The sequence below is a fragment of the Phocoena phocoena genome, chromosome 2, assembly GCF_963924675.1.
Source record: "Phocoena phocoena chromosome 2, mPhoPho1.1, whole genome shotgun sequence".
Taxonomy (NCBI): Eukaryota; Metazoa; Chordata; class Mammalia; order Artiodactyla; family Phocoenidae; genus Phocoena; species Phocoena phocoena.
Window position 1 is genome coordinate 91950202 of NC_089220.1, and position 13217 is coordinate 91963418.

The following is a 13217-nucleotide window of genomic DNA, read 5'->3' on the forward strand; positions in this document are numbered from 1 at the left end:
TGATTTTTTTTTTTTCCATTTGCTTCTTATTTTAGAAGGAGCCCATCTATCAAAGTGTTTTAAATCACTGGAATGTTCACTTCTAACACAAAACTTAGTTTGTATTTAGAAACCATTTCTAAAACTTGAGTGGTGATTTGAGCTAAAATGAGTAGTGCGACATGGATATCAAGCATAGCCCGTTGAGAATGTGGCCTTGGGGAAGCAAGAAAGAGGTACAGGACACGGGTTAAATTTCCAGCTCTGTTCTTACTAGGTAGGTGACTTTGGGCAAGTCACTCTCATCTCTTAAATAGGGTAATAATACCTATCTCACAGAGCTATCAAGGCTGAAAAGGAATAAAAAGCACGTTTAAATCACACAGCGCTATACAAGTGTGCATTATTTCTGTTAACTTCATTGTTTACCTCAGTTGGATTTGGATCTGTGTTTCGAGGAAGTGTAATTCTAGGAGATCATCCACTTGAGCTCTTTTTCTGTATAAAATAAATATATTGTATGGTTTTCTTTTGTTTTATGTACGTCTGTAAGTTTTCTGAAATTATTTTTGGAATACACTGGCACAGAGACCATGAATGAATGAGTTGAATGAATGAATGAGTTAGTCTATGGAGGTGTCAATCTAGCACTGCTAATAAACATTAAATGTGCTAAGCAAACAAGGTCAGAAGAAAGGCCTTAGCTTGTAGCCTTGCTTTAAAAATGGCACCATGGGGCTTCCCTGGTGGCGCAGTGGTTGAGAGTCCGCCTGCCGATGCAGGGGACACGGGTTCGTGCCCCGGTCTGGGAGGATCCCACATGCCGCGGAGCAGCTGGCCCCGTGAGCCGTGGCCGCTGAGCCTGCGCGTCCGGAGCCTGTGCTCCACAACGGGAGAGGCCGCAACAGTGAGAGGCCCGCATACCGCAAAAAAAAAAAAAAAAAAAAAATGGCACCATGTTCTGTGAAATAACTGAACAGAAAAATGTAATTCTATTGTCTTTTTCACCAGTTCTACCTTAAAATCATTAACTCCTTTCAAATGTATGAGCCAGAGTTTTAAAAAGAGGATTAATGAATATAAGAACTACTGTTGGGCTTCCCTGGTGGCGCAGTGGTTGAGAGTCCGCCTGCCGATGCAGGGGACGCGGGTTCGTGCCCCGGTCTGGGAGGATCCCACATGCCGCGGAGCGGCTGGGCCCGTGAGCCATGGCCGCTGAGCCTGCACGTCCGGAGTCTGTGTTCCGCAACGGGAGAGGCCACGGCGGTGAGAGGCCCGCGTACCGCAAAGAAAAAAAAAAAAAAAAAAAAAAAAGAAAAAAAAAAGAACTACTGTTATTAACATTCTTCAGAAGTGAGTGGCCCTAACCAAGTACAATGGTCTTTTGGTAAATCTGCTTCCTGTGAAAAAGAAAGAAAATCAAATCATCGGCATAATAGAAGAGTAAATCAGATGCACATTTCCCCTTCTTTTGTTTGCTTCTTTTTGCCATTTGTGCTGTCTGCACCTGCGGTCCTCACACCTGGGGAATGAATTTTGTAGACCTCAGGGTGAGAGATACCTTCACCGTTTTGATTGTTACCTGCTCAGAAGGGTGGTTGGGGAAAAATGAGGGACACACATTCTGGAGTGAGGTTCCCATGAGTGGACCAGGTTACAAAGGTTTGGTTTATATCTCACCCTCTGCAGTAGGTTGAGGGGGTGCCTCAGGATGCAACTGGAAGCCAAACTCTTTTCTTGAGGGTGGAGAAACATACAGCTCTACTACCACCAATGACCTAATGCAGTGGTGTTTCGTAAGGTCACCAATGAGGTTTTCATTTAAAATCTGGGAATTGACTCCAAACGCCCAGATACTTAAATTCATTAGCCATTTCAAAGAGGCATGTTGTAAACAGGAAGTGCTCAAATGAAATCGGGCATGCAGTGCCCACCTCAGGACCCAGATCATGTGAGATTTGAATAGTTTTCTGTAGACTTTATAGAGAGTGGTGTATTGGGGATGAACTGAATAGGGACAAAAGGACAAAATTATTCAAAGAAATAGCCCTGAGGGAAAGTGGTGACAGGCAAAAAAATCAGTGGAGGATTGGTTTTTTTAGGAAAAATACTCAACTAGCCTGTGAGTGTCACACAAGCATGTTTAATCTCAAACGTCTGAACCGAGCGTGCATTTTCAAGCAATGGTGGGAATTGTGGATAGGTTGAATGGAAACAAAAAAGCTTGAAGTTGAATCTGGCTCATTAAAATAGTGCATATCAATATCTGAAATGAAAACTGACGATTATCTTGGTTTGAACTTGCAGCTCCTGGCTAAGCACAAATGCTTGCCGTGGGAGGAAGTGTTGCGGCTGGAGGAGGTGCAGGCCAAGCTGGAGGTCAGTCTGGAAGAAATGTTGTTGATCACAGAAGGTACCCTTCACTCTGAACCCTATAGCCCTGAGGAGATCTGCAGGTGTCTGGGAATTAGCCTGCAGGAACTCAAGACCCAAATCCTGAGTCCAAACACTCAAGACGGTGAGTCTGCTGGAGAAAATAAGGGCATGGGTTGTTTCCCCACTCACAGATGGAAAGTTTCCAATGTCCCTATGGATTATACTGATTTTGAAGCATGCTTGGGGGAATTTGGAGAACATGTGTGTTTCGGCAAACTTAATTATCTAGATTCTTGGCTTCATTAAATTCATTCATTCATTTATTAACAAACATTTCCTGGTCTGCTATATGCCAGATTTTCTGGCGAAGCAAAGGTGACTAATACATACTTCCTGCCCTCAAGAAGTTCGTAATTTACCGTTGTAATTCTCCCTCTCTGGCCTATGGCAACCACAGAATTACAGTGGGTAGGGTCAATTCACTGGCAGCGCCATGCACTTTTCCAAATGTGAGCCCAACTCAGTTTAGGGGTCAAAAACCAAAGTGATGATCTAATAATATTTTAAATGTACATTTATAGTTTATTTTGCTGTTTAAAATTTTTTTTCTGTTGGGAAGCATCTTGTAGCACCTAGGATAAGTTATGTTACCTTCTTCGGTGAATTTCAACAACAAAGTATTTCTCACTAGAATTAAATCAGGATATTATACTAACCTCTCTGGTCTGAGTGTCCATGAGCAGCATATATGATCCTTGTCATGCAGTTGGTATACTTTGTTTCTAGTTCTGTGATTGCCTGTTTTGAAGATAATGGATAATAGGACATGTACTTCATAGTGTTATGGAACAAATCGAGTCCCGCTGCTCTCTGCTTACAAAATCAATTATGTGCTCACAAATGCTGGTAGAAAGGAATGGTGCCTTTAATCAGAATGCTGGCAATCCGGGGAAATGGTGGACTCAGCATCCCTCAAAAACCATCTCCGGGCTTCCCTGGTGGCACAGTGGTTGAGAGTCCGCCTGCCGATGCAGGGGACACGGGTTCGTGCCCCAGTCCGGGAAGATCCCACGTGCTGTGGAGCGGCTGGGCCCGTGAGCCATGACCACTGAGCCTGCGCTTCCGGAGCCTGTGATCCGCAACGGGAGAGGCCACAGCAGTGAGAGGCACGCGTACCGCAAAACAAACAAACAAACAAAAAACATCTCCGAAGATTCTGCTAGGCCATGAAATCTTTTAAAGGGAAACAGAAAAGTAATCCCAGTTAATCATTGAGATGGGGGTCAGAGTTGCCATCCCTCACTGCGTGCAGGCTTGTGTGCAGGCTTGTTGACCCCTCCTGATCTTCCTCTAGATGTTATCTTGTTCACACAGTTTGATCAGGAGATTACTGAAGGGGAAGCTAGGGAAGAGATCTGGTCATCTGCTAATTACTTATTCTTCATTTCTACTTTGATTGATGGAAAGAACCAACAAGTTAGGCAGGGTTTTGTGTGATTAAAAGATTTGAAAGGTGTGCTTGGGCCTGAGATGAGTAGAGCATGGGCCTGCCTGGTTTAAGAGTTAGTTACAATATAACTTTGCTAAAGTGACAAGAACAGGGGCTTCCTGCTGAGGGTGGTTTCCTGCAAAGAGCTGCTTACATATCCCCACTTATCAGAACATCATTCCATTTCTATGGGATTAGGGGTGAAGGTCTATCTTCTGTACCTTCTTCATTCTGACATAGGGTGCTGTATTCTCAGAGTGGAAGGTGTCATCATGGGTCTATAGCATCTCGTTGCTGACAATTTTAGTTGTCCGCTTACATATATAGGCAGAGCAAACCACAATTATTTTGTTGCCCACAAAGATATAGATTATTATGAGCAATAATGTTAATCCCATTCTCTTGAGGCCAGTTCTTGGAATTGTGCTAGCGATAGACTCAGTATTGCTCAAGTTGGAGTAGCTTATGTCATGGCTACAGCTGGCCACCATGCAGTTAGCTGTTTTCTCTGGTGACAGGTATAGTATCTGTGAAACAACTCAGGAATGTACATCAGACACTGAGTCTCTGACTCTATTGTCCTAGTCATTAACTTCTTGGTTTTGTAAAGGGGGGGAGGAGGGTACTGCAGGGTTCTGCTCAGTTCCAATAGGATGTCAAAATATTGTGAAATATAAAGCAAATGGTTCTTTTTTTTCAAATTAATGTTTTTTATTGGAGTATACTTGATTTACAATGTTGTGTTAGTTTCTGCTGTACAGCAAAGCGAATCAGCCATACATATACATATGTCCACTCTCTTCTAGACTCCATTCCCATATAGGTCATTAGAGCACTGAATAGAGTTCCCTGGGCTATACAGTAGGTTCTCATTAGTTATCTTTTATATGTAATAGTGTGTATATGTCAATTCAAATGGTTCTTTTGTAGGGTGGGGTTTATGTCACTGAGGTGAAGTGAAAAAAAATTTACAATTCAATAAGCTCCTCTTTTTCTCATCCTTTTTTTTTTTTTCATACCTACTTTTCTCATTATTATACTACTTACATAAAAAGATCTAGGTTAGAGCAGTGCTCATGACTGCTGTGGAACAACATTCTGGAACACCAAGAAGTCTTCACTGCTTAGGGTTGAAACTTGTGGCCCACTTAAGTGTGGAAGTTTTTTTCTGTTTGCCTGCTGTTTCCGGTAATATTGTATTTATACTGATAACATGAGAAACCTCAGATGGAGGCCAGGTAAGGGTTGGAGGTACAGGCTAGAACCTTGGAGTAGCTTCTCTTCTTAGAAGTAAAGGTTATCTATTTGTGAGACTTCATTGCTGGGGGCAGGGACATCTGGCTAAGATCCAACAGTCTCCTGAGGTGGAGTTCAGGGGTGGGAGCTTAGCAGAAAGATCAGGGCCCCATGTCCATCCCATTGACTTCAGTTCTGAAACTGGTTTTTGAGTGCCTACAGTGGATTTGCCTGCCAAGTAAAGGCTTAAAGGCTGCAACTGTTGAGGGCTTTAGGATAAGATAAGGGAAAAAGTTTTCCTTGAGGGCAGGGAGAAGGTTTTGGTTTCCAACATCATTAGATCCAATTTAATTTGATGAACATTTATTGAATTTCTACATGAACAAACTGGCTTACAGTCCTAATCAGACTTACCACCTGTTTTTGTAGAATAGCCTCTTGCTGGAATACAGCCATATATGGGCTATGGCTACTTTTGCACTGCAAAAGCAGAGTTGAGTAGTTGTGACAGAGTCTAAATAGCTCACAAAATCTAAAATATTTGCTATCTGGTCCTTGGCAGAGAAAGTTTGCTGACACCATTCCAGAAAGGCAATAGACCAAAGGATAGCCATACCACCTGGATTAAGATCTCCGGCTTCTTTACTTACCACACTTGGGACTAGATTTGCAAATTCTTAACCTTTCTGTTATCTTAGTTTTACCACGAAATAGGCATAATAGGAAGAAGTACTTAAAGAAGTAGTCAGTGTAATGTGCTAGAAACAATGCTTGGTAATGTAGGTGCTTTTAAATGTCAGCTACTTCTGTTATTTCTCTTCCCTCTCCTTCCCCTCCTCTAGGCCCTGAGGCTGAGCATTGGGAACACGGAGATAAACACAACAGGGTTTGATACTCAGGGAGTTTACGAAATAGTAGTGGAAACAGATAAAGAAACAAACTGATCCAGCATAAAGTAATGAGTGCAGTGAGGGAGGTGTTCTTGGGTCTAGGGAGATCAGAAAAGAAAGAAGTCAGAGCCGGTTTTACTAAGGAGACAGCAACCAGACAAAAGTTGAATAAATAGAAATTTCCTAGGTAGACAGGCAGTCGGAAAGACTCCTGAGCAGACAAAACAGCAGGTATAGAGGCAGGGAGGAGTAAGAGAGGATGTCCAGAGACCTACAGATAGTTGAGTGTTCTTCAAAACAATGTACATAGTGGTGAGTGATATATCAGGTTGAGTGTGTAGATAGGCCCAGATCACCAACACCTTGTTAAATACTGTGTGTAAGTGTTTTAATGAAATGTTTATTGAGTGACGAAGTTGGGTAGGTCTTTGGATAGGGAGAGCTTCCAGGGGAATAGTCTTTAGTTTTTGACTTAAGACATCATCCAGTTTCTTTAATTCAGCAAATATGTGTGTTAACTTCACTGGGTTGGGTATTATGCTGGATGCTGGGATACAGATAAGCAGGACATGATCTCTACCTTATAGTGTCCTAGTGTCTAACTGGGGAGACTGCCACAGAACAGTCACAGTAAAAAATACCCACTGTTAATAAGAGTATTTATCAGGAGTCCTGAGAGTATGGAGGAGAGAGTGTCTAAATGCCTAGAGAATGTGCCTTGAATTTAAGCTGGATCTGAAAAGAAAGTTATGGCCTTCCCAGGCTGAGAGAGGTGACCGGCCATTCCAGGCAAAGAGTAGAGCCTGGAAGACAGAAACATGAGGTGTGGGGTATTTGAAAACATGTGTCAAGAGGCATTGTGTGCAGTATGAGTTGGATGCCAAAAATACTGGCTAAAGGGATGCCAGTTCTACTCTCCATTGCAGAAATGCCTGAAATGGGGAATTGTTGGTGGATATCTCAACGAGTAGATTCTCAAGACTATAAAGGAGAGTTCAGTTGGAATTGATGATTGCCTGTGTCTAGAAAGGAAGGGAAGGAGTGAGGAGAGAAACGGAAGAAGGAAAGGAATAGAAGATAAGGGAGGCTGACGTATGGATGCTGGGAAAGTTAGGGAATGTAGTATGGGAAATGATTTTGGAGGCAAGATGATGAGATTCTGGTGATATGGTAAGGCATCTAAATACAGATATAGAGCAAATAAAGACCCAAACTATATAATTAGATTTTGGAGTTTTTGGTTAAGAGGCAAAGAAACCTTAATAGATATTGAGAATATTCACTGTCAAATGATCTTCTTAAAGCAGTCTTTTCATGGTGTTACTTTTTAGTTCAGAAACCTTTAGAGGCCCATCATTACCTCATTGCCTAAACTCTTTAACGTGGATATTAAATTTCTCCTCAATTTGGCCTTAACTCTGTTCTGTCCTGTCTCCTGTTTGAGCCCATACGTGCCCATTTGGACAGCGTTGTCCTGGCTTAACCATTCCACTCACTAATTGCCTCTTGGCCTTCCTTCTGGACCTTTAATCCTAAACATCGCTGCCCTTTCCTCTTTTCTGAAACAGTTCCTACCTATCGTGTAAACTCAATATAATTCTTATCTGTATCCTTCTCTGTCTGAAGCCTGTTCTTTCTCTGTATCCCTGTTCCTTTTTCTCTGCATCTGCCTGTCTCCCCCACCCTCCACCCCTCTTTTGAATAAGCATTTCTGGTAATAAGTTAATTTCTCCGAAAACCTTGGAAAACACAAAGGATAATTTACTAATCATAGGATATGCATTGCTATTTATGTATATATTTAAGTTTTGTCCCGCTAAAGAATAATGATTTCATTGTTTTTGTAAAAATGATGAATACTTAATCTTACCTCTTTATCTAAAATAACTTTCCTACTGGCCCACTTACATGACTTTCTATAATTTACTTAGGTTTATTGAGTGCAAACAAAACCTATGTTGATAGAATGAATCCATTTTGTAATTCTACCATCCTCAGAGGATTCCCACTTTTGGTTTCATAATAAGTAAGTTTAAAAAAAACTATGAACATGAATCAGTCTGTGGGATTCTGGAGTCTCCTAGATTAATGTCACTTGATTTACTCTCTGAATCCAGCCATCTAACCTCAGCCAAATTTCCTGCTGAATTCTCTTGGCACACGGCTTTAACTTTAGAAATCAAAATCCATTTATATCTTTGCCTTGTTCCTTCTGAGTTTGTGCTTTGGTTGGCCTAAGACCTTAAATGAATGCTTCTATTACCCCTTTAGAAAATATGATTCTTATTGAATGTGGCACTGTCCTTAGACTGTAGGAGTGGAGGCACAGATGACGTGTGCCCCCAGCAGGGGACTCTGGAGAGTGCCACCACCCCTTTATTCCAGATGCCTACACTTTAACATGCTTAGTTTTGACTTGGACTGATTTTCCCATCATGGAAATCCACGCCTTTCTCAAAGGGATATGAAATCTAATGTTCTCTTTCTGCCAAAATTCCTTTGTTTCTTTACCTGGATATGAGTGTGAGTTGGGAGATGCTGACCTTGAGTTGAGAGTACAAGGAGAGATGTTTACAGTCAAACTGAGGCTTGCAGCCTCTGCTAAACTAGCCGGCGTTCCAAAGGCCCATGTTATTTTCTTTTTCCAAATTTCCAATAATTAGATTTAGAAATCCTTAGAGACCGTTAAAGTTAAACACACATACACACAAAAAGCAAAATTCTCAAATCCTTTAGACATTGTTTAGAATGGCTATAATCCATCACTAAGGACTGGTAGGGAAAAATTTAAGGATTACTGGTTAGGAAGAAATTTAAGGATTATTTGTCAGGCCTTGCTCACAGATAGGAATTATCTAAGAGTGTGGCATAATGTTTGGGTTTCTAGAAGCTCAGGGCCAGGCTGATTTGGGAAGGGTGTTTCCTAAGGTGTGACCCCAGAGGAAAAGGTGAAACTGTGGTCAGAGCCAGGAGAGATGGGCACACGTATCTACCATGGGAGCAAAGTCAAGGACACATACTGGAGGTTAAACAGAGGAGTCCATGAAGGAGTAAATGGAAACTGAGGTAGAGACTGGGTCAGGTGGTGTGGGTGCTGGTTTAAGAAAGGGAGAATTTACTGGGAGCATTCCTTTCGGGACTCAGCCTGTGCTCAGCCTGTGCTCCGGGTTGGGTGGCCCTGCTGCTTAGATGCATTCTGCTGGGATGGACACGAATCTCCTTGCTTGGATTACCAACTTTGCCTATGACCATGTGCTGACAGAGTGCTGTCCAGTTGCTGACTAATTTGTTTGCATCCTGTGATTTCCAAAGTCACGAGCGATAATCATGCCTTTTGAGCAAGTATAAGGCACTGGCATAGACTGCTCTTTAGGAAGACATACAGAGTAAAAAAAAAAAAAAAACCCAAAAAACTTATGTATTTAGTTGATGGTTTATACATTACTCTTTACCTGCATTATCTGATTTGAATCTCACAATAACCCTGGGGCACATGGTTACCCTCATTTCACAGATGAGGAAACTGAGGTCATAGAGTTACATGTAGTTACAAAACTAGAGAGGTAGTAAGTGCTGGAGCCAGATCCCAAATCCCAGGCTTTTGATTTAATCCAACACTCTTGCTGCCAGCACTTTTTATCTCAGTGTATTAATCAGCTGGCTTTAGCAATCCTGTACTAAGTAAGGAAGGTAATATAAAGTTTTGATTTTTCTTGGCTATGGTTTTCTCTTGAAACTAAAGAGAGGTGATGAAGATAGGTTACCTTGTGGTTAAAGAGTTTCCTTTTGGCTATTTCCCATTCTGGTGCTTTTGCCTTAGAAGATGTAAAGCCGTGTGGCATCCAGTAGCTTGCTTTATCTAAGGAGCAAACTCAACTTGGCCAGAATGTGCATGAGCTCTTCTGTTACAGAAGAGCCATGAGAAGTGCTGTGGCATTTTCTCGTTTGATAAAAGTGTAGTCCTCATGGATTATCTCAGTTAATTCTAAGAAGAGTAGTTTATTTTTTATCTAATGGAGAAGTATAAAGGTACTTGGAGTCAGTCAGTAATTTCAATTTCCAGTTGTGTTCTCAATATCAAGGAAATTGATTTAAAAATAGCTCGTAAGATATCAGGTACTAAATTCTATGATTTCAACACATTCAGTTGTTGTTATTATAAGAAGTTTGAAGAAAAATTTTCTGTAAAGAGCCTAGAAGAAACTCCAAAGGGCCTTTCTAGAGTTTACAGATATTGGTTGAGCAGAAATCCTTAAAATCTGTGTGATGGACTCCTAATAAGGCCAAATAAAAATGAGTCCTTTAGTTTTGTCTTTTGTTTTCATTTTTACAAGGTAATAGATTCTTATGAAACAAAGTATAAAAGAATAAGTCAAATAACTATTTCTGTTATGCACAAAAGATATGCTTTAGTTGTTTTGGAAGACAAGTATGGGGAAAATTTGCTTTCACTTAGGTCTTTTTCCTTTCCCCCTCTGCCTAGTCTCTCCTTTTTGCGCCTCAGCTCCTGTTGACTTCTCAGCTGTCTGGCCACAGAGGGCAGGACCATGCCAGGAGTAAAGCTTCTTTAATTTCTAGGAAGAAATGGGCTGAACTGTTACCCCAAATTACTTGGGGATGAGACTTCCTTCCTGGGTTTTCCTCTTCCTCTTTCAGATGTGTGCATTATATACCCCTATTCACTGGTTCACCTTGCCTCTTCAGATATTTAAGGAACTGAAAATGCAATGCAAACATACTCTATTAAGTCTGATTTTAAAGACATGGCATCTTAAAAACCCAACTTCTGTAGGAACAGCAGAACAGTACCAGGGTGTAGGAATCACGTATGCAGCTGTGATATGTGCTGTGTACTGGTTGGTGCCTGAGCCATTGACGGGTAGGCCAGAGCTCAGAATCTCCCTCTTATCCCACAGAGCCTTGTTTCTGGCTCCTGAGGCCATTCGGAGCCACAAAAGCCAGAGAATTCTGGAATTTTCATTCACTTGTGTGAGAGTTTTAAAAGAGCTAAAATGAAACAGATTCTGCAGGTACATTTTGAAGACAAGTTGACCCCTGCAGTAGTCTTAAATACACTTGGTCATCTTAGACTGAGGCGGGCCCAGAATGAACCTATGAGCTTGATCGCCTCTTCATACCTGTACCTTCAAACCCTTGAGTTCCCCAAGTTTCTTGAGTTAATGTGATTTGGGCAGGGCCAGCAGTAGAAGATGTGGTAGAGAGTTAGACCAACGAGACTAAACATTTTCCTCTGTCAAACACTCTGATCATCTTTCCCAAAGAAGAAAATTTTCCTCCCTCTAGGAAGGTCATCCTTGTGTATTGACCATCAGCTTCAGGGAGACCGTGCATGCTTCAGGAAAGGAGGAAGGGGCTATCTACTCTCCTAATAACAGTAACCCCGTAGACTCTGGTGACCTACAGCTATGAAAGCAAGCTGGAAACAGCTCTTGTAGCATCACATGAAATTCGCATACAGTAGTTGCCATAATGGCATTTCCCAGAAATAAATCCTGAAGGAGTCACAGCAGCTAAATGTGAGTCATGAGGCACCATCCTCCAGCAGCATCTGTATCCTTGAAAAAGTGTCCTTGTTTTGTGCATTTCTGTATTCCTGTGGTACCTAGCAAATGTTTGCTAAATGAATAAATGGTTAAATTAATTTTCTTCTATTCATATGGAGAAGTAATGGGTAGGAGGCCAATTCAAGAAGACAAAGTCCAGCTAGAGAGTGGTTATATCTAGCCTTTAAGAAAATTTCTTCATGTACATAATGATATTATTAACAATAACTAACATTGAACACTTAACTATGTGACAAGCACTATTCTAAGTACTTTTAAAACATTTGCTATACTTGTTTGTTAACATGTTCCTCACGTTCAGAGTACCTACATGAAATGGTTCTTTCCAAGGCTGTAAACTGTGTCATAAACACATTTGGGGCTTCCCTGGTGGCGCAGTGGTTGAGAGTCCGCCTACCGATGCAGGGGACACGGATTCGTGCCCTGGTCCGGGAAGATCCCACATGCCGCGGAGCGGCTGGGCCTGTGAACCATGGCTGCTGAGCCTGCGCGTCCGGAGCCTGTGCTCCGCAGCGGGAGAGGCCACAGCAGTGAGAGGCCCGCATACCGCAAAAAGAAACCCAACAAAACAAAACGAAACAAACAAACAAAACACATTCAGACGCACACATTTCAGTACTGATGTATTCCCAGCTCCTTCTCCCTGCTCTCCCCAACTCTGCTCATCTGCTCACACTGTTGAGATGTGATAGTCGAACTTCCTCTAGTGAATAAGGAATTTTTTGGTAGGTGTTGTTTTTGTTTGTTTGAAATTCTATTTAAAAGACAAAAGCAAATGCATTTGGTCATTACAATTCTAATTAGGTTTGTGTTCACTGACATAACTGTTAACACTGATGAATATTACTTTTTTGTTCTGTAAACAGAGAGTGTTACCAAGGTTTTCCAGCCAAGAGAACATTCTGTCTTGTATCTCAGAGCTTTTGAAAGCGGTCTTTTAATTCACATATGGGCTTTTCCTTAAAATGTTTCAAATCTATGTAAGTGAAATATAGCACAGGTTACATAGATTTAATTTAGAGGAACCTAAAGAATAAGGACTAGCGTCGGATGGTTTTGATGCTATAGGAACATCCCATAAGGTAGGTTCCAATATTTTGCTACTTTACAGATGAGGAAACCAAGGCACAGAACAATTAATTAACTTGCCCAAGCTCACGCAGCTAAAAGTAGCAGAGATGGGATTCAAACCCATGTAGTCTAACCCTGGAGACCTCCCCCTACAGTCTTAACCATTATGTGACCTGAGGCTGTCAGTCAGGGTTCTATCAGAGAAAGGGATTTGTTATATAGATTTGACCACATGCAATTGTGAAAGCTGTTTGAACAGTCTCCGTAAGGCTATATCTTTGCATCTGGTGCTGAAGCCTGAAGCCAGTAGGAAAGATAACCAGGAAGTGATGATGGATGTGAAGTGGGGGAGAGCAAGGACAAGGCAGAGCCCATGAAGGTGCACTGGAACCAGGGTCAGACTCTCACCACCTCCAGGTCTCCCACTTTGATGATACCGGTGTCCTGCAGCAGAAGTCAAGCATGTACCTGGTCCAAGAGTAGGAGAAGCTGAAGGAAGGGCCAGTGGGGCCTGGAGGTGCCATGGACCTGGCCGCTGCTCCATGCCAGCAGATGTGGGATACCAGTGAAAACCAGTTTACTTTCTCATAT

At 41.8% G+C, this 13217-nt stretch overlaps 1 protein-coding gene across 3 annotated transcripts in view; it reads left to right on the top strand.

Annotated features, from left to right (window-relative positions):
• The window catches only part of GALK2 (galactokinase 2), a 144269-nt gene that overhangs the window by 97616 nt on the left and 33436 nt on the right, over positions 1–13217 (top strand). For 2 of the 3 annotated variants that reach the window (XM_065871205.1, XM_065871204.1), the window contains exon 8: positions 2287–2497. In XM_065871205.1, the coding sequence (XP_065727277.1) occupies positions 2287–2497 (211 nt within the window). The remainder of the gene's footprint in view (positions 1–2286; positions 2498–13217) is intronic. The other variant, XM_065871206.1, reaches the window with a different exon arrangement.